At 48.3% G+C, this 27,735-nt stretch overlaps 1 protein-coding gene across 2 annotated transcripts in view; it reads right to left on the bottom strand.

Annotated features, from left to right (window-relative positions):
* TMEM225B (transmembrane protein 225B) overlaps positions 1 to 24,581 on the bottom strand; it is a 29,651-nt gene extending 5,070 nt beyond the window's left edge. The window contains exons 1-6 of one of the 2 annotated variants that reach the window (XM_081257556.1): positions 24,293 to 24,581; positions 7,879 to 8,050; positions 6,440 to 6,517; positions 3,972 to 4,182; positions 2,894 to 3,040; positions 1,992 to 2,129 (exon numbers count right to left, since the gene is read on the bottom strand). In XM_081257556.1, the coding sequence (XP_081113682.1) occupies positions 1,992 to 2,129; positions 2,894 to 3,040; positions 3,972 to 4,182; positions 6,440 to 6,517; positions 7,879 to 7,992 (688 nt within the window). In that variant the 5' untranslated portion in view covers positions 7,993 to 8,050; positions 24,293 to 24,581. Of the gene's footprint in view, positions 1 to 1,991; positions 2,130 to 2,893; positions 3,041 to 3,971; positions 4,183 to 6,439; positions 6,518 to 7,878; positions 8,051 to 13,457; positions 15,653 to 24,292 lie in introns of those variants that run through there. The other variant, XM_081257555.1, reaches the window with a different exon arrangement.
* Between the last annotated feature and the right edge of the window lie 3,154 nt (positions 24,582 to 27,735).

Below are 27,735 nucleotides of genomic sequence, written 5' to 3'. Positions count from 1 at the left end.
ATGCTCCACAACAAGAGAAGCCACTGTAATGAGAAGCCCACGCACCACAACGAAGAGTAGCCCCCTCTCACCGCAACTAGAGAAAGCCCGCGCGCAGCAATGAAGACCCAATGCAGCCCCCCAAAAATTCTTTTAAAGTACATAACTACAGATGCAGCACAAATTAAAAGTAAAACATTTTGAGTAATTTTATGTCAATAAAATTTTAAACTTAGATAAAATGTATAAACTTAGAGAAATATATAAATTACCAAAACTGACTTAAGAAGAAATAAAATAACTGAATAGTCCTATAATCATGAAAGAAACTCAGTCATAAACTTAAAATTCTCCCATAGAGAAATGCCATGCTTCTATAGGAAAGCTTAGTTATACAATTAAATACTCAAGGTGGTAAAAATGAATGAAGCTTAGTTCCTCATATTAACATGGAGGAATCTCAAGATTATGCTGATCAAACATAGCAAACTCCAGAAGAAAAAATACAGTTTGATTATATTCATATAAAGTTTTAAAGCATGCAAAACTAAATAATATGTTGTTTAAGGATATATATGTGTAGTAAACATGATTGGCATAAATTTCTGAAGAATTGAATCCAGAGGGGAGAGAAGAGGAAGAGACCAGGAACAGCCACATGGTAGAGGGGGGAAGACTTCAAAGATATTGAATACTTAATGTTCTAACATGTTTTGTTAATTTTGACAAACCCATTTTTTGGTTTTTTTTTTTTTTTTTTTTTTTTTTTTTGCGGTATGCGGGCCTCTCACTGCTGTGGCCTCTCCCGTTGCGGAGCACAGGCTCTGGACGTGCAGGCTCAACGGCCATGGCTCACAGGCCCAGCCGCTCCGCGGCATGTGGGATCTTCCTGGACCGGGGCACGAACCCGCGTCCCCTGCATCGGCAGGCGGACTCTCAACCACCGCGCCACCAGGGAAGCCCAAACCCATTTTTTTTCACATTTTAAAATCTCTGAAATGAGGATGTACCTTACAAGCTCTAGCATCTTAGAATTATATTTGGTATCAATTTTTCTTTCTCAGTGGTACATAAAATAAGGGTGTAACTTATAAACGATGGATTCGACAAAACGTGGCTAGTTCTTAAACTATATGGTGGAAATATGGGTGTACAGTTTATTTATAATTACTTGTATCTTACAGATATATTATAAACATTCTTTGTTATATATTCAATGCATAATAGAATCAAGTTAAAATAGGTTCTGATCATGCGTCAGGTTAAAATAGTGGGAAGAGGATTAGGAGTAGGGACAAAATTAGAAGGGATTAAAAATTTCGATGATGACGATGATGACGGTTGCTAAAGAAAAAGCGACTGAGTGAGGAATAAGATCACAGATTTCAAGATAAAGAGACAGGAGTAGAAAGCCTTAGGAGCCGGGATGGTGGTAAGGGAGAGTATGAAAGTGTGCAAGTTTGGTTCTAAAGTCAAGGAGCATAAGAATGGGGAGGACGAGGGTGGGGGACAGGGCTGAGGCCCTAGAGCAGTGCTGTCCAGCAGAAACTTCTGCATCCACACCGTCCAATGTGGAAGCCACTAGGCACATAATAACGTGGTTTTTTTTTTTTTTTTTTTTTTTTTTTTTTTTTGTGTTATGCGGGCCTCTCACTGCTGCGGCCTCTCCCGTTGCGGAGCACAGGCTCCGGACGCGCAGGCCCAGCGGCCATGGCTCACGGGCCCAGCCGCTCCGCGGCATGTGGGATCCTCCCGGACCGGGGCACGAACCCGTGTCCCCTGCATCGGCAGGCGAACTCCCAACCACTGTGCCACCAGGGAAGCCCAATAACGTGGTTTTTGAACATGTGAAGTGTGGCTGGCGTGACTGAGGAACTCAATTTCTAACTTGATTTCATTTTAATTAAATAGCCACAAGTGACCACGGTTTTGAACAGCACAGCTCTAGAGCGTCCACAGCTCCTGAATCCGGACAGAGGGCAGGGAGAGGGCACCAGCCCTGGGACACTCACCAGCCACTAGGAACAGAAGGATGCTAAAGCCCAGGACGTAGTAAGGCCACTGCACGTAGAACTGCGGGGGGCTGGGCTTCATCCGCAGACTCTGGATCTCCAGGGCATGCAGCAACAAGGCCAGGAAGGCACAGGCCCCTGTGGGTCACAGGGCGGCAGCCTTGCTCTCCTCCCGTGGCTCCTACCTCCACTCCAGCCTTCCTACACCTGTGTGGCTCCTGCCCGCACCCTTGCCCCTTCAGAGCCAATAACCTCCACCCCACATGCCTGTCTCGCCCTCCTTCCCAACTCATCTCAAAGCCTGTGTGCCTCACCTCCCAGGGGCCCCATGATCAGAAATCCCCTTCCCGGGTACCCTCTGTGCCTGTGCTCTTGGCTGACTCCAGATGGGGCCCCCTGGGTGTGACGTTTTGGACGAAACTCAACCTGATATTCCCACTGTGAGCGTTCCACCTCCTCCATCTGATGGGAGCCTCCCAGGGTAGGGCCTTGGTCAGCCTTTTAAAGTCAAAAGGTTCCAGAGGGCAGAGATGATCTCTTCCATTCGTTCATCCAAGAAACATTTGTATTTCATTTATATTCTATATTTCAATTATATTATAACCCTGTACCAGATTCCATGACAGTTGCTGGGATAAAGATTATGGGAAAAAGACCCCCAGACAGATGACACCAAGCCAAGGCTGTGAGGACTGTGTCCGCTGGGAGTGCAGAGTTAGGATGAGCCCCAAAGCGGGGGGATCACAATCCCTGAGGGGGCAGGTTGGGGTGGGCTACTTCATTGAGAGGGCAGTGGAGGAGAGGGGCCCTAAAAATCCCCTCTCCAGAGACCACCCCCCCATCTCCGGCCGTCTCCCCAGATCCCCCACCCACAAGGCTGGGGCCCGCCTGCTGCTCCCCACCTGTGAGGAAGCTGATGAAGGCTGACACAAGATTGTGCTTCCGGGTCCTCGGAAAGAGCCGAGATGCAAAGGACACCATGACGACGGTGGTGAGGAAAGACAAGATGACGGCGGACAGCAGGAAAACACGGCCCACGATGATGTAAACTGCAGGGGAGGGAGGGAGAGCGGGCTGGCGCTGGGCACCCTGGTCCAGAGGGCAGAGCCCTGCAGAGCCTGGGCAGGGGTGGCCCTGGAGCCTGGTCGCCATCAGGTCCCAAAGCGTGGCCTGGGACCAAGGCTCTGACCCGGCTGCTTTGCCCCCAAGCATGCCCTGGGCCCACCATCTTGTTCCCCATGACATGAAAAAAAAGTTAGATGGGCAATTTCAGACACTGAAATTATTAACCAGTTCTTAACAAATACTGTTACGTGAATCTGGTTGTATCAAAGTGTAGGGGAAAATCATGTATTGTTTGGGAAAAAACGGTGGCTTTAATAAACAACATAAAATGAAATTGTCGTGATAAAATTTGTTGCATGTGGAAATGTGAAGAATTGCATCCGCATTGGTCACACTGAAATAAGTCACCGGTGGAAAATCAGAACTCTGTGAGGTCAGGATATTCTGAGCTCAGCAAGGAGTCCCTCACACCCCTATTTAATTATCCACGTTAACAGGAGTAGTGAAACAGACCGAGGATCGAGGGGGATTCATTCTCCTACTGTTGGCATGATTCAGACCTCGTTAAGGTGAGTCTGTATGACCTCCTGAGCGTGCAGAGGTGGGCGGCTGGGGGAGGGACAAAGAGACAAAGGTGTTGAAGACCCAGATATTCTAGAACCTACCCTGGGGTTAAACCAGTGGTTCTCTAGTAAGGGCAGTACTGCCCCCACAGGGGATGTCTGGCGATCCCAGGAGGTAACGGTGGGCATCACAACTAAGGGTGGGGGGGGGGCGCTAATGGACTCTAGTGGGGAGAAGTCAGGGGCGAATTCAGTTCTGTCCTAGCTGCCCCCACCAGTCCTCTGTCACTCCCCAACGCCCGCGCTGGCCCCATCTCCCTCGCCCCCATCCCCACCCCCATCCCCCTCCTACCGGGTAAGGGTCGAGGCTTCCAGCACTTGATATAGAAGCAGTTCTCAAACAGGCCACTGAAAAACACTTCCTGGGACTCCTCGTTCACCAGACGAACCCAGAAGGGGAAGATGGAGACCAGCAGTATAAGCAGGTAGCCCAGGGAGGTCAAGGCAGGGGCTATGGCCCAGGTGAACCCCTTCATGTCTTTGTCCTCTAATGTCAGCATCACCTGTGGAGGGGAACAATGGGGGGGGGTCTCATGCAGCACGGGGTGAAGGAGATGATGCCCGTGGACATGTTAGCACACATGAGGCTGGGGAAATGTTGATTTCTTTGCCTTGATTAAACTTAAGGCCTTACAGACGCCTTCAGTAGGCCTAAACAATGCATAAAACATTTCTGCCTCTAATTCACTGGGCAATCTTGAGTGTGTGGGGTCCCTTCTTTGAGCCTCAATTTCCACCTCTGTAAGATGTCCACCTCTCCCACCTCTCAGTTCTGTTGACACCCACCCACTGGCCACAGAAGAACCTCTCCAGTCAGCTGTCAGCTACTATGTGCCTTTTGAGATTTCAGAATGAGGACCAGGGCAGAGATTAAAACCAGGGCCTGAAGTGCCTTTACTCAGTGACTGGCCTTCTTTTCTCAGGACCTGGGGTGTAGACGGACAGGGGTCCACCTGGCCTGGAGGAACCCTCTGCTGAAAAATGAGCAGAAAATATGCACACAGAAAGTTTTAAAAAGTTTTAGAGTTTCACAGACCCTCCAGAAGCCCTAGGTACCCTCTAGGCCTGGAGGTCAAGACCCTCAGTTAAGGATCCCTCAGAACTTCTCCATCACCACCAGCTGTCATTAAGGATGTCTTCTTGGAAGGAGCACCTGTGATGTGGAAGCTAAGTGCCGACAGATGGATTTGGTTCTGGAAGCCCGTGACTGTGTCCCAGCTTTATCACTTGCTGGCTGGGTAACCTCGGGGAACTGGCTAAAACTCTCAGGATCTTGGGTCCCCATTTGGAAAAAAGAGGAAATAACACCCGCCTAGTAAGGTCCTTGCGAGGGCCAAGTAAAATGCTGCCAACGAAGTGTCAGGCACAGTGCTTCAGGCCCAGGCGTTGGGTTAAAGTTGGAGGGTGAGGGGCCGCCATCTTCTAAAATGCAAACATTCCTGAGGGAAACTCGCATTCACAACCTAAGGGCAAATGTATTCAACTAGTCTGCTTTCCTCTCCAGGCTAGCAGGGGAAGGAGAGGGGCGGTTGGAAGCCTGGGTGTGGCAGGCAGGGCGGGCCCTGTCCGGGTGGCCCCCAATGACCCTGGCCACACGGCGGTGCAGAATGGCGACATCAGGGGGTGAGAGACAGGACATGGAGGTGGAGGACACCCCAAGACAACAGCCTTTCTTTCCAAGTCATGCCCAGAGCCAGGCCTGGAGGCTCCTGCCTAAGCAGACTGCCTGGCAGCACCAAGCTTCGCAGCTGCGCACTGCTGTACGCAAGACAAGGCCCTCAGAGTGAGGGGTTTCCCTCTCCTCTCCGCCCCTGTGTGTGCCCACACACTGGGGCCCCTCCACGCTCCCCATGCGGACGCCCCTCTCACTGCAGCCGGGGGCAAGGAGTGTCTCTGAGGCTTTGAGATCTGCTGATCACCATAGCAGAACAAGCCTGATGGTAGAGGGCAGAGGAAATCTGCTGTCTATAAAAGGGTTAACAACTGTTAACCTTCGACTGCTGTCAGAGTGCCTGGAAACTTTCTAAAGCACTCTCTCCTCTTTCTGTTGTTCATTACTTTCTTTTTTTCAGGTTGTCCCACCTGAAAAATTTATCCTGCCATCTCTGCAAAGCTTCCCTTTTGATCTTCCCTCCACCCTCTGGCCAGTACTGATGAGTCACCTGAACTTCAGGGCCTCGGTGTCCTCTACTCTAAGAGGATGAAGACCAGAGACCTTGAGTCCTGGCTCTAAAGCTCTCCAGGTAGGAGTCATGGCGGCATCTTGACCCCCATCCTCTGGATGGAATGGAGAACCCTGGACATTTTCCGTTGATGGTCTGAGCCCCTTCCTGCCCGCCCTCCGCCCCTCACCATGAACCTCAATGCGTCTAAAGCTGACCTCGGTGTCTTCCCTATTTTAGTCACCCTCTCCATCCCCCATGCTCTAGCCTGGAGCTCCTGCTGGCTTCTCCATTTCTCCCACACTTCCACCTCCTCAGCATTCCTCACCTTCTCAGTTTTTCTTTCATAGAGTTTCCCACGCACCCAGCCTCCTGCCTCCACACCTGCCATGTCTCGCTCCATTCCCAGAACACCAGAGTCACCCCAAGCACCTCCAGCCTTCCCCGGGGTGAGGGGGGTGCGGTGCCCTCACTTCACCTCTAGACCTTTTAAATCCCACATCTTCTGCAAAGCTCAGCTTGGTCCTGTCCACTCCACGGACTCTCCCAGCCACCAGCCATTAACCATTCATTCCACAAAAGTGAACTGTGTACTTACTGGGCGCCCCATGCCCAGCTTAGGCCAATGGGGAGAATCAGGGATGAAAAAAGACAGGAACTCACAGGCTCTTGGTAACTACTGGGGAGAAGAGACACATAAACTTGTCACGTGGGACAGCTCTTTTCCCTCCCCCCCTCCCCCGCCTGGGGTGACTGAGAGGCCAGGCGCCACCTCCTAGCTGTCTGTCCCCTTGCCCACCCCAGGCTGCTCTCCAGTGAGGGGGACCTTGTGGGCCTTTCTCTGGGGGATAGGCCAGCGTCCTGCATGGAGCAGCCCTCAGTGCTGGTTCTGGATGACTGTGCACCAGGGATATACAATTGGGGGACACACTGATATAAGCCAGACTCAAAGGACCATAGACATGTTCATATAAAGGGGGATTTGGAGAACCCTTTGTACTGATGGGGAAACAGCTGGAAAGAAGAATGGACTGGTCCAGGATGCCAGGCTCAGTCAGAGTGGAGGCAGGGACCACAGTCCTGCACGGCTGCCCCTCCCTCCTCACCTCTTCACCAGTCGCCACTGGCCAGCAGTTCAGTTCGGGATTCCCAAAATTGGGGGTCAGGGAGAGAGAATGGGGGGAACAGAAAACTGCCAACTTTTCACTTTGCCAAGGGCATTCAAAACAAAGCAAAACTACTGCCATCTACTGTCACCAATTGTTTTCATTATTATTTTGAAAAGGACCTATGGCACTGTAAAGTAGAAGAGCTGCATGCTCCGTGGGGCCCGGGTTCCCGCGGCAGAGTCTCCCTGAGCCATCGCGCCGCAGCCCGAGGGCAGCCCTGTCATCGGGCCAGGCCCTGCGCATGCCAGGGACAGCTGAGAACTACACAGGGCGAAGAACGAGAGGAGCAACATACAGTGCATCTCAGGCTGGACCGGGAAGAGACCAGGAGGGAACCGTCTGGGCCACGAGGAGCCTCACTCCCCACTTTTCCCGCCAGTTAATTTGAGGCTACTTGGGCTGCAGACTGGCTTAGGTTCCGTCAGAGGTTCCTTCCTGCTGACCACCCTCCACCTTTCCGTGGCCCCAAAGCCCCAGTGACATTTTCCAGACCCAAAGATGGGTGCTGACCTGGCCATCAGCCCCCAGATCCATCCCCGCGGGTCCCAACAGCCGGCCGGTAATGTTTGGGGTTTGGGGGGCCTCTTCCTCGCCCTCCCCCTCCCAACCCATGGCTCCACCTCCGCTCGCCACCGCCCCCCCCCCGACTGTTTCCCGTCCCTCTGCCGAGGCACCGTTGGGGTCTCCCGGTCTCGCGGTCTCCCGGGCGGGGCTTCCCTCCAGGCGGCCCGCGGTCCGGACCTCCCGTTGGCCCCCGAGGCCCGGCGAGGGTCTGCTCCGTCTCCCGGTAGAGCCCACCGAGCCCTTGGGGCCCTGCAGGGGAGGGCGGGGGTTCTCACCTCTCGGCCCGCCGCCGCCCGCTGCTCACCTGGCCCTCGGCTGGGGGAACCTGGCCTCCGGAGTGGTCCGCAGTCGCGGAACAGAGTCGGGGCTGGAGCAGCCTTAAGTCCGCGGATCTGAATTCGGATTCCAGCTCTGCCATCACCAGCAGGATGACCTTGGGTGAGTTACTTCTCCTTCCTGGGTGTCAGTTTTCTCATCTGTGAAACGGGAATGATAATAGTAACTCCCCCCGTGAGATGGCTGGAAGTGCCTGGAAGACACGTCGCTGTGGACTCTGCTGAGAGGCTGCACTACACAAACAGCAGCCTGGAAGAAGCCAGAGTTTCCTGACTACCCAAGGCCCTGCCAGTTCGCTCCCCTTCCCCAAGACCCTCGCTCACCCCCCTCCCCCACTCCCAGGCCCTCCCTCGCCCTTGCCCTGCGCATGCGTTTTGGTCGCCTTCAGGCCCCCCCGCCGCCGCCGCCACTCCGCCCCCGGCCCTCACATTCCTCCGCTCTTCTCTGCCCTCGCGTCTTAAGGCTGACTGCACCTCTCACCACGTGGACTGGTTTTAAACTTTTAAACTTAGGCTCTTCCAACAGAGGCACTCTGGCTCCTGGCCCTGGGGGTGGCACTAGGGGGCCGGTTCGAGTGGCAAGAGCGGCCACACTTGGAGCCGGATAAGTCACCAGCCCCCCTTGCTTTGAGTCTACGCCCACCAAGGAAACGCATTTGTAACTGCTAAATTTTAAAAAGCCAGGACCACGTCTGCCACCTCCTCACACCTCTCCACTAGGGCCAGCACATATTCAAAGACAACAGGAAGGGATGAGAGCTGATGAACCACTAATTTATTGAATCACCTATCATGTGAGAGGCATAGCAAAGACCCTTTTACTAGTCAGGATTCTATCTGTCCTAAGGTTCAGACCCGGATTTGTAAGCGCTCAGGCAAGACAGGGTGTTTATTGGCTTAGCTGGGGCAGGGCAGAGTACAGCTGGGGAGGCCTAGAGCCAGGCCAGGGAGACCCCCTCTGCCCTGATCTCAGAGAGATGGCTTTGATCCCCTCCACCCCATAGGCTATCATCCTCCAGGCGGCAGGGGACACAGTCAACTTCCAGACTCACATCCTCACATTTAGCCACCTGAGGGAAAAAGAATATCTTCTTCACCCTATTCCCACCCCTACTTGGTTGGAAATTTCCCAGGGAAACATTCTGATTGGCTCAGCTCTGGTCAAAAGCTCATTCCACTCTGGCCAAAGAAGATGACTCAGCTGTGCCCCACAGAGGCCGGGCAGGTAGGATCATCTAAGAAGCCAGCGATGTGGACCACTTATCTGGAGCAGCGTACAAACTTTCTAAAAGGAAGTGAACACCTTTCTAAAAGGTGTTCTCAGAAGAAGGGAGAAGTTATGGTGGACCGTGACAGCATCATCATATGCACTCTCTGTCATACGTTTTTACACATCAAATCCAAATCATGGGCATTATTATGCCGAGGCTGCAGATGAAAAAACTGAGTCTCAGGTTAAGAACATGCCCGACGGGCTTCCCTGGTGGCGCAGTGGTTGAGAGTCCGCCTGCCGATGCAGGGGACGTGGGTTCGTGCCCCAGTCCGGGAGGATCCCACATGCCGCGGAGCGGCTGGGCCCGTGAGCCATGGCCGCTGAGCTTGCGCGTCCGGAGCCTGTGCTCCATAACGGGGGAGGCCACGACAGTGAGAGGCCCGTGTACGGCAAAAAAAAAAAAAACATGCCCGAACTATCATGTGGATGGTTGCTAAAGGATCATGGATGATTACTAAAAACATTAGGCTGTAGAGGAACAGATTCTTCACATGGTGCTGGAGTAGATCATCCTCACAAATTACTAGTTGCAAAAGGAAAACGTATCTTTACATAGGAGAAATCTAGCAGTCACTACCTTAAACAAGTGAACAAACAGCACTACTTGAGGTGGAATAATCTGACAATATGTGCCTCTTGAGGTGATAACAGTATGAAGGAGACATCACCTGTGAGGTATTCTTGCCAAAAATGTGTCATCAGGCCTCTAAACCTCTTTTCAGTTAAGAGAAAATACAGGGGGGCGAGAAGGAAGCTAAATACCACCGGAGGAAAACAAGGAAATCAATTTTGTAGAAAATTATAGGGGCTTCCCTGGTGGCGCAATGGTTGAGAGTCCGCCTGCTGATGCAGGAGACACGAGTTCGTGCCCCGGTCCGGGAGGATCCCACATGCCGTGGAGCGGCTGGGCCCGTGAGCCATGGCCACCGAGCCTGCGTGTCCGGAGCCTGTGCTCCGCAACGGGAGAGGCCACAACAGTGAGAGGCTCGCGTACCACACACACACAAAAAAAATTATAAAGGATAACTCTTCTTGACTCCTCCAAAAGTCTCTGTCATTAAAAAAAAAAAAAAGTGGAACTATTATAGATTAAAAGAAACTAAAGAGATATAAAGCCAAATGTAATGTGACCCTTGATTTTTTTTTTTCTGATTTGAAATCGTCTAACTATAAAACACATTCTTGGGGCAACTAGGGAAAATCTAAATACAGACTCCATTTTAGATGGTATTATGGAATTAAATTATTTTTTTAGGTATGTTAATAGTGTTGCGATTATGTAGGAGAATGACCTTACTCTTAGGAGACACATGCCGTAGTATTTAGGGTGAAGGTGATATCTGAGCTTACTTTCAAATGATTCAGAAAAAAAGCATATAGATAGAAAGCAAATATGGAAAAATGTTAATACTGTCCATCTAAGTGGAGGATATACAGGGTGTTCATTATTCTATTCTTTCAAGTTTTCTGTATATAAATCAGACAAAAAAATCAGAAAAAAATAAAAAGAGACCTTGTCTAAGAACACAAACAGCTGGAACCTGAACCCGGGTTTATCACTCAGCCTCTCAACACGAGTGCTTTCTCTAATGACAGAGGCCAGGATAGGTGAACATGGTCCCTGCCCTCATCGAGCCTGCAGGAAGCGCAGAAGACAGGCAACTGAATAAACCATTTTTTTAAAGTGTGCTCGGTGCACAAAAAGTATAGCATGCTACGGCAATTGCAGAGCGCGAACAATTCAGTCCAAAGGAAGACCTGCCAAGAAGGCCCTTCTGGACAGAATCTTACTCCCAAAAAGGGACTGCAATGTGCAAAGACTTTTACCTGCTCTACAGCAAGAAATACTGTACATTATACTTTGCACACATGCTCCCTTGTGCACAAACAGAAGTCTGACTTACCTTTGTGATGGATGAATCTGCCTACTTTTTCCTTTTACCCTTTGCTGCTCTCATTACAATAAGACCCCCTAGTGGCTCTTGACCTACATTTGAAAAATACTGTGTTCAAGGACCCAGTGAACTTCAGAATGACTGGGAGAAGGGGAGGCCACAGAGGGCTGGAGAAGTCAGTGGGCAGAGATGGGATTTGAAAGGTCTTGTTGATTTCATTCTGAGGGCCATGACGGGCCTTTGGTGGGATTAAAGCAGTTCATGTGGGTGCCACTGCCAAAATTCATCTTCCTCCTCCCCCTATCTCCCTGAGAAATGGACTATTTCCTGCCGTATCAATAAATAAAGGATGTCACAGTTGTCAACGATTGTAGCCCTCCAACGTGAGCTGAGGAAACTTAGGGCTGAAAAGAACACCTGCCACCTAGCAGCCATCAGACTGTGGCCACTCCCTGTGGTGAACCCTGAGGAAACTCAGGATGTGTCAGGCTACTGGCCCCAGATAACTGAGGTCCACAGCAAATGAATGATTTCAGTGAGCCAAGACTCTTGCATCCTCCCATACATAGAAAAGTGCTAAATTCCTTGAGATATCTGGTTTTCTTTTACAATAATCTTTTGATGTCCCGACAGCCTGTCCTTTGTTGCCCAACTCCTATATATCCTGGCTCCCCCTCCCCTCCTCGGAGCAGTTTCTCAGAGTTATCTGAAACGCTGTCCCCCCGGGGCTGCAGTCCTTATTTTGCCCCAAATAAAACTTAACTCACAGCTCTCACGTTGTGTTTTTTTTTTTTTTTTAAGTCAAGATCCCCATTGCCCAAAGACTCCTGCCCCTTCAACCAGAACATAGGAAATGCCTCTCACCCAGGGGGCCCAAGGCTGTGTCCAAAGTATGGCTTGGGACTGCCAGACCAGCCCCTCCCAGGACTGAATATTTTAGAAAGTGTGTATAAGTTTAGGTTATAGTCTCCTCTGGAAGCATTTTCATGTTTTCCCGGGTCTAGGGTAGGGGGACAGGCAAGGGAAGAGGGAACTGTCTGCTGGAAAAGTAGGTAGAGAGCCCATGAGCTGGGGCTGGAGTCTTCAGAGTTCTGACTCCCCCAGGCTCTGTGCTTTCCTTGGTCCCGAGCTCCAAAGGGAAAATCCAAAGTTACCCAAACCATAGCTTTACTGCACAGGGCAGAACCAGACCTGGCAATGAGCAGGCCCTGAGGGCGCCCACCCAGTAGCTGGCTCCACCCCCAGCACAAGTCCCTCCCACCGCTCCTTCCACCTGGCCTGGGACACCCTGTCTCCTCTTACACAGGCCCCGGAGTCTCTCCGTACTCCCAGCCTAGCCCTCTTGCCAGCCCTCAGTGCCTAAGCCACCAGATCCTGTGTGGTCTCTTTGTGTCCTCCTAGCACCTGTGAGGCATTGATAACTTCTCCTGTATAGATTCTCAACCTTGGTTGCACATTAGAATTACTTGGGAGCTTACAAAACCCCAAAGTCCAGGCCATACCCCATACCAAATGTACACAACCTCAGAGACTGAGGCTCCAGTGCTTTGAAAGCTCCCCAGGTGACTCCAGTAGGCAACCCAAGCTGAGAATCTCTGCTCTACTGGGTCCTGCTGCAGCTAGGAGCCATGAGAGGTGGGGGAATGAGGTCACGATGGGTTCGGGGGATCCACCCTCCTAGTTTGCGGAGGACTGAGCATTTTACTGGATTTGGGATGTTCGATGTTAAGGCTGGGTAAGTCCTGGCATACTGGGATGAGCTGGTCACCCTCGTGTTCACCTGAGCTCTAACGGCTTGATGAACTACTCTGTCCACTAGTAATATTTGTGCCTAAAGAACCAGAGCCCCACTTGAGTGCTTTTGATACTGCTAGGCAAACTCTTTTCTCTCCTCTCCTGGCCTCCAGGGACACCTCCGCTCTTGAGGCCTGGCACGTGACTCCACACACTTACCTTGTCCTGGGGTGCCCTTCTCGGCCAGTCAGAATCCGACCTGGCCTTCAGACCCCACTCATCAAGCCCTGCCTTATTCCAGAAGCTTCTCAGACCCCACAGAAGGAAAGGGCCCTTTCTGTGGTATGAGGGGGTGGAAGGGACTCGAAGAGGGTCACATGCCAGATGGAGTAAGGGGGCCCACTGGCTGAGGGCTCAGACCTGGCCTCACAGAGTCTACTCAGGGTGTCCAGATGGCAAGGTGACCCTTGTATAGTGTGATAATCACCTACAGGAACAGGGGAGGAAGGTGGGGGAGTGCAGAGAAGTGTGGAGACAAACAGGAAGACTTTGGCTTCCAGTAAACAGATTCACTCCACAGCCACTGAACACCTGTGTGCCTAGCACACATAAAATATTCCTGATAAATTGGTGCTCAAATTTTTGATGTTTTAAAATTTTATCAGTCAGTCATGTGTCACACTATTCAACTACTTTGCAAACTTTTCCCTCGATAATTACACGGCAGTGAGGCTCTGCCTCAGGTTATGATGGAAGTTTTGTTATAAAGGAGTCTGAACAGTAGCTTTCCTGATAGGAAATCTTGAAGCTTATTATTGAGGTTCTTTTTTAAAAACAGCCAGAAGCTAACCATTTCTCTCTACCTAAACTTGAAATAAATGTGTACTTCTCATAGGACAGTAAGCATGTGTATGACTAGGATTCAATCAGAGAAGGAAAACCACGGCCCAATAAAGGCAAAAAAGAATCCTAGGGAAGGTAGACTAGTTTCATGTCCAGCTCCAGTGAAGTGAGTCAGCAGAGCAGTGACATGTGTGAGCTACAAAATTACTGCTGCTTCTGTTCTGCCCTCCAACTCTCCCAAGAATCTCCCTTGTAGACCACACAAACCGAAAAATACAAGAAAGGGAAATCTGACACATGCACTTCAGCCTACCAGAGTTGACAAATAACAAAGCCCATGACATGTTATACTGAGAAATTATTGGGCTTAGAAAATTTTCCCATTTATTAAAAGCATCTATAAAATATAAAACAAAAAGAGATTCAGTAGTCTGCAGGACATTGAGGAGGGAAAATGCTGGTCCAAGAAGACCCAAGAGCCACTTCCATGTATAGTTACAACCAACAGGACAGATGAGATACAAGGAAAGCTATTGGATTCAAAGGTCACACTGCAGCTTTCCTGATCTATGAGTCTGAATCCAGAATGCCCTGATTCTTTCTTCCCTGGAATGGATCTAACCCATTCCATTTTTGGTGGAAGATTATGGAGATGTGAAAAAAAAACCATAGAATCTCCCTCTGATGTAGACCCTCAAAATCAAATAAAAAGTAGTGCTAACTTAAGCTTCCACTTTAGTCATTCCTTCTGTAGTGTCACATGACGCCCCTTTTGTGCCCCTCTCTGACACATAGCAAGGCTCTCCCCATACCCATCATTCCCCCAAAGCAAACTGGCTAATGCTGAGTAAGGCGGGAACTCTGTCTAAAGGTACTTATGCACTGAACACGTCTATGAGATCTGTCCACTACGTGGATTTTCAGGTCTTAGTAAGAGTTGAGCTAGGACTGAAGGCCGTCTGCATTCACTGCAGCCAAAGGTTTTCTCCCCAGCATGAGTTCTCTGATGTTCGCTAAGAGCTGAACTCCAACCAAAGGCTTTACCACCTTCACTTCACAGTTTCTCTCGTGAATGGATTCCCAGGTGATCAATAAGGTATGAATTGTACTTGAAGGTTTTCCCACATTCTTTACATTCAGAAGGTTTTACCCCACTGTGAGTCTTCTGGTGCTGAATAAGGTGGGAGTTCCGACTAAAGGCCTTCCCGCACTCACTACACTCATAGGGTCTTTCTCCAGTGTGAATTCTATGATGTTTGATAAGGAGTGAACTCCTACTGAAAGATTTCCCACACTCATTACAGTCATAAGGAGTCTCCCCTGTATGGACTCTCTGATGTTCGATGAGGTGTGAGTTACGACTGTAAGCTTTCCCACAGTCGCTGCATTTGTATGGTCTCTCTCTGGTGTGAACTCGCCGATGTTCTGTTAGATTTGAGCTCTGGCTGAAGGCCTTCCCACATTCGGTACATTCATAGGGCTTCTCCCTAGTGTGGATTCTCTGATGTCGAAGGAGACTTGAGCTCCGACTGAAAGCTTTTCCGCACTCATGACACATGTAAGGCATCTCCCCCGTGTGGATAATCTGATGCTGGATGAGGTGTGAGCTGCGCCGGAAGGCCTTCCCACACTCACCGCATTCGTAGAGTTTCTCCTCGGTGTGGATTCTTTGATGCTGAATGAGATTTGAACTATGGCCAAAAGCTTTTCCACATTCATGACACTCATAAGGCTTCTCCTGTGTGTGGATTTTTTCATGCTGAATATGGTATGTGTTCCGTCTGAATAGCTTGCCACAAATGGTGCACATTTGAGATTTTTCTTCCATAAGAATGTGCGGCTGTCGGATAAAGTCTGAGATATGACCAAAATTCTGTCCATACCCATAGGGTCCCGCATGTTTGTTTCGTTCAGATTCCTCTCCTTCATGTGGCTGTGTCCCTACTTCAAGAGTTTTCTGCTTTGTAATTAATTGATCCTCAGTCCAGGTCTCACCATCTGACAGAAAATACAAAAAAAGTATATGTAACAATAAAAATTCCCTGTAGGAAACAGGATGATCAAAGTATTCCAGGGTATCTGGTTCAAAAAAGTACGAGAAATGGCCTCACAATAGGAGGAAAAGATGGATACAAGCTGAGCAGATTTGGAGAAAGTGGTGGGGAAACTAAAGTGAGGATTTATATATGAAGTCCCTGACCAGACAGATACACTGGAATTAGCAGAATAGGAAAGCAGAGTTTGAGGGAAGTGGGATTATCTCAGAACACAGGAAGGGTGATGCTGGGGGCTCTGTGTGGGGAGGGGCAGGGACTGAGCAGATAAATAAAAGAACCTCACGCAGAGGTTCTGTCCACATGGTACCCTGGTCACATGCGTTGTCACTGTGGTAACAGGGAAGGCTCCCTTCCTGTAATCGCACACCAGCACCTTCCTCACTCCTGTTGAGAGCCCCTCTCTACACACAGATGCTCACATGCTCATTCATGAACATGACATACTCGGACCTTAGATGCATCTTTTAGAAATGGTACAAACTGGGAGGGTTTGCGAGAGGGAGGGGAGAATAGGGGGGAAAGTTGTTTAAAATATGAAGCACGGGGTAGTGAGAAATACTTCCAAATCTATTTCAACTCTAAGAGAACATACAAAAACCAATTCTGGGGACTTGCCCGACATTCCAGTGGTTAAGACTCTACCTTCCAATGCAGGGGGCGCAGGTTCAATCCATGGTCAGAGAACTAAGACCCAAGATCCCACATGCCACGCAGTGCGGCCAAAAATTTAAAAACAAACAAACAAAAAATTCTGCACCCTAGCTGTATCTAAGGGAGACCTTAGAAAAACATCTCCTGTTTACTATAACACATTTCTCAAGTTTTACTTATTAAATATGGCTTACTGAAGTGCAGTGATATTACAGAAAGAAGGCCCTCTTTTTAGGGGGATCTTTCTGGAAGAAGGGGGTGCTGAGGAATATCCAATGTAGTATCATTTCCATCAGCAGTGAAAGTCTAAAACATATGCAACCCTGATTTTAGTAGGGAATGGTCATTGTCTTTAAGGAATTTAATAAGTATCTGGTCTCACAGAACCATATTTACACTTGTTCTCCACCTCCAGATATGACCTCATCTTCCGTACATTCAATTTGGATACTGGTTTTCTTACAAATATTTTTGTGATGAGAACTTTTAAGATCTACTCTCTAAGCAACTTCCAAATATACTACATGGTGTTATTAACTATAGCTGTACCTTACATCCCTGGGACTTATTCACCTTATAACTGTAAGTTTGTACTTTTGGACCCCCTTCATCCAGTTCTCCCACTCCCCACTCCCCGCCTCCAGCAACCACCAATCTGTTCTCTGTATCTATGAGTTTGGATTTTTCAGATTTCACATACAAGTCAGGTCATACAGTTTGTCCTTCTCTGACTTATTTCACTTAGCATAATGTCCTCAAAGTCCATCCATGCTGTTGCGATGGCAGGAATTCCATGTTTTTTATGGCTGGATAATGTTCCATTGTGTGTACAGATAGCACATTTTCATCCATTCATCCGTCGATGGACACTTTGATTGTTTCCATGTCTTGGCTATTGTAAGTAATGCTGCAATGAACCTGGGGGTGCAGATATCTTTTCGAGAGAATGATTTATTTTCCTTTGAATAAATACCCAGAAGTGCTGGATCACATAGTAGTTCCATTTTTAATTTTTTGAGGAACCTCCATACCATTTTCCATAATGGCTGCACCAATTTACATTCCCACCAACAGTGCATGAGGGTTCCCTTTTCTCCACGTCCTCGTCAACACTTTTTATTTCTTATCTTTTTGATGTTAGTTATACTACCAGGTGTGAATGGATTGCTGGTTTAATATCTTTACGTCCCCTTGCACGTGTGTTTACCTTACTTGTCAGACAGATTGCAAGCTCCTGAGGAGCAGGGACTAGGGTTTCTTCTCTACCTCCCTGACCTGGCCCCCACCTGTCTTTCCAGCCTCATTCTGATCTTCTCCCTACACAAAGCCTCTTTACTATCTGTTGAACCACTCTAGTCATAGTATGTGAAGGCTGAGATGTTGTAGAGAATGTGCCTTTTATTTGGCCCACTGCCCGAGATTTGACAGCCTGCCCAACGTAGTCGAGAATGTCAATCTCACTGCTCTCAGGCCCTGTTCAATATCACCTTCTCTATGAAGCCGAAGGTGATCCTTTTCCTACAGCTCTTGAAATACTCCTCATCTTTAAGTCATGTAACAGTCAGTACGTTTTATTGATCACTAACAACATGCCAGGTATAGTTCCAGACTCTGAGATACATCAGCAAGCAAAACACAAAAATCCTCAAAGACCTTTCATTTTACTAAGGGAGATGGATAGTAAACTATGTCGATTACATACTGTTAAAACGTCATAAAAGTGTTATAGAGGAAAAAAGCAAAGAACAAGGATTAGAGTGCCAGGGGGCAGTGGGCAAAAGGGTTGCAATGTTAAATATCACAGTCAAAGGAGGACTAAGAAAATGACATTTAAGCCAAGACTTGAAGGATAAGGACATGTGGGAAAGAGCATTACACATAGAAGAAATTGCAAGTGCGAGACCCTGGGTGTTCAAAGAGGCAAGTGTGACTGGAGCAGAATGAGCAAGGGGGAGAGGAGTGAGAACTGAGGTCAGAGACATAGAAGGGGGATCAGAGAACACAGGACCCTGTAGGCTACAGGTTTGTAAGAGGTTTATTTCAGAGTGAGATGGGAAGCCACTGGAGGGTTCTGACTAGAGGAAGACAAGAGCTGACACTTTACCAGGATCACACTGGCTGCCATGCTGGGTAGAGGCTGGAGGGAGGCAACTGCAGAAGCAAGACAACCAACCAGGCTGCTGCGATAATCCAGGGGAGAAATGATGGCGACCTGAACCAAGACGGTAGCAGAGGAGGTAGTAAGAAGCACTTGGATTCTGGAAAGAAACGTTGACAGTCGCATGGACAGGATTACTGGCTGACGGATATGGATATGAGAGAAACAAAAGTTTCTCTCTGGGTTGTGTAGCTGGAGGGATGGTGTTCCCATCTACTGGGACGGGGGATATTCGTAGACCAGCTACAGCATCTCCAATGATCGAAAAAGACACTTCCACACGACGGCTCTCATACCAGTTTCTTGAGATCAACCTATCCCAAACCTGCACATACACTTCTGGTGTGTGAGTACTTGGTACGATAGCCTTGCAACTCTCCTGTAGCCTTAACATTTTTCAAAATAAAGGGGGGGGGGCGTAAATAATGACCAGTGACTCTCTTCTCTGTCCCCACATCCACTCAGTAAACAAAAGTACTATTGCTTCTACCTACAACATAGCAATACTTCTTTTTTTCCCCTGCCTTCCTGTTATCACTCCTAATATCCTAAAGTCAGATCCTAATCACCTCTCACACTGAACAAACTAGAATCTCTTCCTTGATTTGCAATGCTCATCTGCTAGCCTCCTGTTAAACAAAGCTCACATACTTCAATTTCTGCCAAGCAAATCTAAATTCTTTGGCGTGGCATTCATTTTCCACACTTGTGCTCCGCTCTGCCTTTAGTCTCATCCTCTATCAATCTACTCTATGCTCCGGTTACTCTGAAATGTTTCCTGAACATTTAGCTCCCCATGCAATTCCTTCTCCGCTCGACCTTCTTCCTCCACCTGGATCAGCCTCCCTTCCAACTTCACCAATCAAAATCCTATCCACCCTGCAAGACCCAGATCAAAGGCAGCCTCCTTCCCCAAACTTAACCCTGCTCCAACCCCCGGCTGGAATTGATCGTTCCTTTGAATCTCTAAAGCATACAGTTCCTGCCCCTCCTCGTGGCATTTAACCACATTGACTTTGGGCCTCTCCTTAGAAATATGTTTAGTTTTTTGTATGTGTGTATTCCCTTCAATTTATTTTGAAAGTACCTCTAGAATAAGAGGTGTCTTCCATTTCTTTTCCTCCAACCCCAGTACTATGTAAAGAACTCTGCACACATTAGGTGCTTTAAAATGCTCCTGATTATTTCCTAGCAATCCATTATAAGGAAGTTCTACTCCATCAAGAGAAGAATCTATAAATCACGGAGGGCCCCGCACTGACCACTTATAAAGTCTTCAGGACTAAAACTCAAATAGAATTCAGAGAGGTATATCTCCTCGTGGGTTTGAGCCACTTATACAAGAAATATCAAAGACTTGGATCCAAACTCTGATGGACGGCAGGACCCTCTGGAATACCTCTGCAGACAGTGGCCAGTCTGAGACAGAGCTAGAGAAGCCCAAGAAGAGAGCAGTTGCCCTCTGGAATAACAGGCTCATCAAATGTGTCCCTGTGGATGAAGGTTTAAAAAAACATTTCTAGACTGATTTGCTTCTAATTTAAAGAGAGGGGGAAATCTACACAGTTCTTCAAGCAGCTTAACTACAAAGCTGTGTGATCCCAAGTACATTTACTTCTAACAGCAGAAGAAATGAGCAACGCTTCCTGTACTGGGTCAAATAGAGCCCTCACCCCCAAATTTATGTATACCTCAGAATGTGACCTTATTTGGAAATAGGGTTCTTGCAGAGGTAATTAGTTAAGATGAGATCATAATGGATTAGGGTGTACCCTAAATCCAATGACTGGAATCTTTATAAGAGAAAGGAGAGGAAGATTCAGACACAGAAACACATGGGAAAGAAGGCCATGTGACAACGGAGGCAAGATTGCAGTGATACAGCTACAAGCCAAGGAATGCCGAGGATGGCTGGAAGCCACCAGAAGCTATGAGCAGTCAAAGAAGGATTCTTCCCTAGAGCCTTCAGAGCAAGCCTGGCCCTCTTGGATTTCTAGCTTCCAGACCTATGAGAAAATACAGTTGTTTTAAGCCATGCAGTTGCCGTAATTTGTCATGGCAGTTGTAGGAAACTAATATACTTCCTGTTTGATTTAATCACTCAACAAACATATGTACCGCTGACTATGTGCAAGATTCTGGTAAAGAGATTATAATGCTGTTTCAAAGCACAATTAGGAATGACAACCCCTCCCTAGGTGAACTGCGGACGACATCCTCAAAGAATGAGCTACATCTTGAACTGTGATCGGCATCAACAAGGTAAAGAGAATTGCAGGCAAAAGCAACAGCATATGTTAAGGCTCAGAAACATAAAAGGGAATACTAAGTTTAAGGAGTAATGATAAGAAATTCAATGAGATGTATGCTCCGTGTGGGCAGGAAGTAGGACATAGAGCAGAAAAAATAGAGTAGAGGCAGATAATGAAAAGACAAAAAAACAATAATAAAGTCACTCTGAACAATTTTTTTTGTTTGTTTTTGCGGTACATGGGCCTCTCACTGCTGTGGCCTCTCCCGTTGCAGAGCACAGCCTCCGGACGCGCAGGCTCAGTGGCCATGGCTCACGGGCCCAGCCGCTCCGCGGCATGTGGGATCTTTCCGGACTGGGGCATGAACCTGTGTCCCCTGCATCGGCAGGCGGACTCTCAACCACTGCGCCACCAGGGAAGCCCCTGAACAATTTTTTTTGAAAAACATAATGAAGAGACATATACGCCACACTCAGGATTTTAGACTTTATTCTATAGGCAGAGAATAATATGGGCAGCCAAGAGTGGGGGAAATTACCAACAGCACAGGGATGTGTCAATACTCCAAGGAATTACAATGGGCCTAAAATGAGGAGGTGGTGGTGACAGGCAACAGAGTCAGGCCTTTCTGAAGAAAAAACTGACAGGATTTGGTGGCCAAATGAATACAGAGGGAAGGAGAATGTAGAGGATGATCCAAGTTTTCTGGCTTGGGAAAAGCACCTACTAAAATTAGTCAAGGGAGTCACTGGAAGGTAGGGAGGTGGGGGATGGCAGAAAAGAATGAGTCCAGAAGTACACTTACAGATGTCTGGTTCAGCACAGAGCGCAACCTGAAGTCTCAGAAGGGGACAGGATCACCCACAAGGGTGAAAGAGGAAGAGGGCTGAGAACTGCTTGGGGAGAATCAATGTTTAAGAAACGGGTGGAGGGAATTCCCTGGCAGTTCAGTGGTTAGGACTCTGCGCTTTCACTGCAGTGGCCCGGGTTCAATCCCTGGTCGGGGAACTGAGATCCCGCAAAGCATGTGGTGCAGCGAAGAAAGAAGGGAGGGAGGGAGGAAGGGAGGGAGGAGTAGAGAAACAGGAATGGGAAAGACCCTGAGAAGGCAAGTGGCAGGACCAGGAGAAAACGGTGCTTCCAAAACCAAAGAACAAGAGTTTCAAGGAACAGTGATCACGTCAACAGAAATACTAAAGGGTCAAAAAAAATTAGGGATGGGACTTCCCTGGTGGCGCAGTGGTTAAGAATCCGCCTGCCAATGCAGGGGACACAGGTTTGAGCCCTGGTCCAGGAAGAGCCCACATCCCACGGAGCAACTAAGCCAGTGTGCCACAACTACTGAGCCTGCGCTCTAGAGCCCTCGAGCCACAACTACTGAGCCAGCGCGCCACTGACTACTGAAGCCCGCACACCCTAGAGCATGCACGCCGCAACTACTGAGCCCATGCATCGCAACTACTGAAGGCCGCGCGCTCTGGGGCCCGTGTGCCGCAACTACTGAGCCCGCGGGCCTTGAGCCCGTGCTCCATAACAAGAGAAGCCACCACAATGAGAAGCCCGCGCGCTGCAGCAAAGAGTAGCCCCCGGTCGCCGCAACTTGAGAGAAAAGCTCACACACAGCAATGAAGACACAACGCAGACCAAAAAATAAAAATAAAAATAAATTTTTTAATTAAAAAAATATGTTCAGTGGATTCATTAGTTAAGCCACTGGCAACCTGGATATAATCAGTTTCGATGGAGCAGAAGCAGTGCCCTGCACCAAGTGAATGGCAGTTACAAAATTAACAGCAACTGGTGAAGATTTTTAAGAGGTATGATAGCAAAGGGAACAAAGGTGATTACACCCAACTTCCCTCTATTACTTAGTCAACCACCAAGTCCGACAGGTTTCCGTATCAACGTCTCTAGCATGTGTTTGTTTCCTTCCTGGCAGCCACCAGTCTGTTTCAGAAACCTGATGGGAGGAGGCTGCCCTGCACTGAGGTTTCAAGCATGGGACACTGGGATGTGTGGGGTTTGGGTAGGCAGAGAATGTAGGGGACAGTGACGCAAAAAAAGGACACAAAGGCACAATGGTAGATAGTGCAAAGTGTTTTCTGCATTACCTTGTGCAGACACACCAGTCTTGAGGGGTCTGTCTGGGGGAACACTGAGATAAATACTTTAAAGTTGGGTTGAGGGCTTCCCTGGTGGCGCAGTGGTTAAGAGTCCGCCTGCCGATGCAGGGGACATGGGTTCGTGCCCTGGTCCGGGAGGATCCCACATGCCGCAGAGCGGCTGGGCCCGTGAGCCATGGCCACTGGGCCTGCGCGTCCGGAGCCTGTGCTCCGCAACAGGAGAGGCCACAACAGTGAGAGGCCCGTGTACCACACACACACACAAAAGTTGGGTTGAGACCCCACTGCAGGGGACCCTGAATGCCAGGTTACAGAGAATGAACTGAATGCAGTGGGCACTGTGAACTAACACAAGTAAATATTTTAGGATGGCAACTAAGGCACTTGGCCTTAGAAAGACTAGCAGCGAGGAGCCTGTAATAAGCGCCTATCCCCTCTTACCTAAACTCTGATTCTTTTCTCACTCTAAATTCTTTCAAGGCCAAATATATGACTTTCTAAGGCCTCCTGGGCCAGTACCCAGTTGATAGGTGAACGTCCACATTGTTTATTGTCCTGTAGTCTCTCACAGATAACTATTCCAACTCAACTCTAAGCTGGTGTGTGGTGGCGGGGGTGATGGGGTTAGGTTTTCTTTCAACTTAGTCTCAGCACCTTATAATAATAACTCAATAGAATATTTGAGTTAAAAATCAGCCTAAAACAGAATTAGAAGGCTAAATATGTGAAAGAAAAATCCTCCAAACATCAGCCATCTCAAAATCCATGATGTGGATTATCTAAGCCTTTGTCCCTCAATTAAATAATCCAAACCCACCTTTTTTTAAAGGCCAAGCATATACCAGATAATGGTGGGATGGTAGATTGAAATTTAAATGTTGATGTTTACAGTTTAACCTCATTTTCCATCAGCAGGTGGCTGGCCTGTCTACTGTACTCCACAGGCAAGGTACCCTCTCGAAGTTTACATCCTGGGTGGAAAATGTATCTTCCCTAATGATGAAAGACAGGTTCGGGGGAGAAGCCCACTCTTTTCCTGGTACTTGGGGTATAGGACACACTTGGCTGGGTTCATTCATTCTTTTATTCACACAACATTTACTGAGCCTCTCAAAGGACAAGCAAGTTAACACGTGCTGGAATGACAGATCCTCAAGACTTAGTGCTATGGACAGTGCTGCTGCAGGTCTGCAGGTCTGTCTGCTCCACACATGAAGAGAGGAAACATTAGTGATAGGCTTTATTTACATGTAATAGAGTTTTAGGTTAAAAAAAAAAATCAGTGTCTTGCACCAGGGTAATTCTAAGCGCACGGTTAGTCGCGTCCATCTGATCTGAGGCCGCGGTGGGAAGGACAAAGTTTAGACAAAGAAAGCAGCTAAGTCAGCTCTCCTCACCCTTGCTCTTTCGAGGCTCCTGCTCGAGGGACGGACACGGGGACTCCGGGGACGTCTGCTCAGGCAGCTTCTCCATGGGCCGGGTCCAGTCCCCGGTGCCGCTCCAAGGCCAGGATCTTCTCTAAAAGGTCTTCAGAACCCGACCCAAGAACGGGCAGTCACTTCAGGACAGAGAGCGAGAAGAGGACAGATGTAGGGAAAGCTGCCCGTGCCGTAGGTGCCGCTTCCTGAGAAGTTTCCGGCCTGGGGGCGGTCGGGGGAGCCTCGTCTTCCCTGCAGGCAGACTGGGCCCCGCCGCGGGGAGCGCCCGGCCGGCCGGCAGCACGCCCCACCCCGACCCCACGGGATCCCCCCTGCCCGACCCTCTCCCGCCGCCCCAGCGCCGAACCGCAGCACTCACTCACTCAGCCAGCCGCGCGTTCCGGCGGCGTCGGCGACCTCGGCCTCCAGGGGGACTAGAAACTCCTGCTCCTCGGCGCGCACTTCCGGGACCCGTCTAGGCAGCTCGGAGGTCTAATCTCGATCGCGGGTTCCCTAGGGGCCGCTGGGGAGCTGGGTCCAGAGCGGAGTCGGGTGGGGGGCCTCCTTGGGCGTTTGTCCTCCTTCCCAAGGAGGGATTGAAGGAGGACAGAAAAGATTTCTCTATTTGCCCTTCATCGCCCGAGTGGACTTAGGATCTAAATTGGTTGTCTCTTTCTCATCCCCAGTGTCCCGTGTGCACCCCATTTGCCTCCTCCGCTCTGCTCCACCCATCTCCACATTCCTTCTTCAAGATCACAGGCCACGCTGACCCTGCTGGGCCAAAACCTGTTATCTACGCCCTCTGTCCAGCCTGCCCTCCTCTCCCTTTGTCGCTTCAACTCAGCCTCCCAGTTATGCCTGGAGCATACAAACAAAGAGGAGGAACGTACTGGTACCGAAGGGCTGAAAGAGGAAGAAAAGCCGTAGAGATAGGATCAAGATCCAAACACCTACTGCACCTGGAGTACAGGTTTGCAGAGGCGTATCTGATATGCTGAAGCAGGAAAAAAGGATAAGGAAACGAGCTGTTCATGATAAAGAGGATTTTCCTGCTAAACTCAAACATAACAGCTACCGGTTATGGGGCACTGAAACTGAACATTATCTCATTAACCCTCACAACAACCCCACAAAATTGATACTTTTTACTATCTTACACGCCAGAAGCTGCACAGCTAGTGAGCAACCTAGAGGCAGGATTTCAATCCTGGCCCGTTCAAACCAGAGCCTGGAGGCTAACCACACTCCGGAGAGACAGTGGAGGAAGACGGGGTAAATGCTGTCTGCGGGACATAAGCAACTGCGGGAAAGACGCTCGTAATTACGTCCAAGTTGTAAATTTATTAACGTGGATGAAATACAAATATAAAAGGGTAACCATTTTCTTAGAGAGAGTGGGATGAGGCAGCAAAATAATTCCAAAATCAATATTTTCTTGTTGATTTGTACAGAGCACCATCTACTTGAAACCATTCTTAAGTCTTGGATTTAACATTGGCTCCTTCATGCACTCATATTTTGAAGGGAGTGTTAAGACTTGATGCTGCGTGATAACGAATGTTAGAGGCATGTCAGTTTGCCGACTCCAGCAGGAAGTGCCCGTCAGGAGGCAGTTCCTACCACACAGACCACAAATGCCTAGTGATTTCTCTAGTCATATTTTAAGTTCTCCAAGCTCAGGGTGTCCCTCCCTGGACAATGCTAGTCCTGCACTGGTAAACGCTTGCTCGTTGATTTCCTCTTTTTTAGATTTTATGCTAAGTATCTCTCCTCTATTGTAGCGTTTTTTGTATTAGTATTTACATTAAAAACTTCTGGGCATTTAGTATATGACCAGTAGCTTTTATATTATCTCATTTAATTTTCATGCTATTAACAACCACACTGTATACACAAGAAAACTAGAAAGGCTAAGTAAAATGTCCAAAGTCATATAGCTAGTAAAGTTCAAACATATGTCTCATTCCAGTCATTGCTTTGACTCATCTGTCTTCTTTACCCAGTGGATTGTTTAATGCATTTGATTAGGTTAACTGTATCCACCAGCTACCACTAAATATCATATTTCCTGCCAACTGTATTACTGAATGAATGAAAGGACGTAAGAGGTTACATATTTGGATGTGAGAAATTCCATCGTTTCTGAGATAACACCCTATGGGCTTCCTTTGAACTTTGTTCTCAAATCCTCAGTTACCCACGTACTATTTCCTAAGGTGAGGCATTCTCCAAAGAGCTCATTTATTACTGCCTTGAAAATGCCATACTCCTTCCTCTGCAGGCCTTCTGACATGCTCTCTTTTGCTCGAAATACTCTCCCTGCTCCACTCTCAGCACTCTCCATCTCTAGTCTACCTATCCACTTTTGCTCAAGCCGAAAACCTAGGAATCAAACTTGCTTTTCCCATTACCCACTTTGCTCCACCACTATAATATAATCAGAGGTGACAGTAAACCTTGGTAAGGATATGCATCTATTATTAGTAAGTCCTAGTTGGCAGAAAAATTAAGAATGCATTTGGGCCATTGAGAAATGGAAATATAAATCTAGTGATGGCAGTGGGGGTGTCTTGGCAGAAGATGGGAATTCAGGACATTTGACCTGTAGCCTGTCGTTGTCAAAATTGTCAAGCCTGTTTCAAAGGGTAGGATGGGGGGTTCTAACTAGCTCCCAAAAGATACTGGGATATTTTCTCCCAGCTTCCCAGAGAGCTCTGGGAGCATTCAGGATCAGCTACAAACTAATGGTGAATCACTGGGTGTGTAACAGGGAACAAAGAACTATCAAAGAAAACGTCTCTAGGTTCTGGGATGTGTCCGATACCAACATCACAATGATGGAAAGCTTTGGAGTCAAAAAGCCCTGACTTTGAGCTTACTGTGTGACCCTACAGGTTTTTCAACCTCTCTACACCTCAGTTCCTCTGTAAAACGGAGCTGGTTCCCTTGCAGAGTTGTTGGGAGGACTGTTTGAATATGTGCATATATACATACATGTGTACGTAGGTAGGTGGACAGATAGATAAAATTAGGTGTCCCAACTATTAGATTTCTTCTCTTCCCTCCCCTGCCTTCAAGGCTAAAAAGACAAAGAACACAAACTATACTGGACCAATTAAATATCAGCAAGCTTAAAGAGACAAGTTACTTGCCCTCAAGGATTATTTTGGTTTCTCATTTTTGAAAATGTTTTATTTAAAAAACACATTCTGCCTAGCTCTACTGAAACCTCAAACTATTTACCCTTACTTTATGTGCCAACAGCATCCCAACCGAATAACCAACCCTTTAAATTGTAAACATTCAGACTTTATTCCAGAGGTCTGTGGAAGAGCAAGCTTTGTACCTGTATGAAGGAGAGTGATTTATTTCTGCTGTGAAGCAGGTTTCTAGAAGGAACTGAGTTGCAGCCAGGAAGGTGA

Source organism: Mesoplodon bidens (genome assembly GCF_964165515.1).
Source record: "Mesoplodon bidens genome assembly, chromosome: 15".
Lineage (NCBI taxonomy): Eukaryota > Metazoa > Chordata > Mammalia > Artiodactyla > Ziphiidae > Mesoplodon > Mesoplodon bidens.
This window is presented reverse-complemented; position numbering and strand designations above follow the sequence as displayed.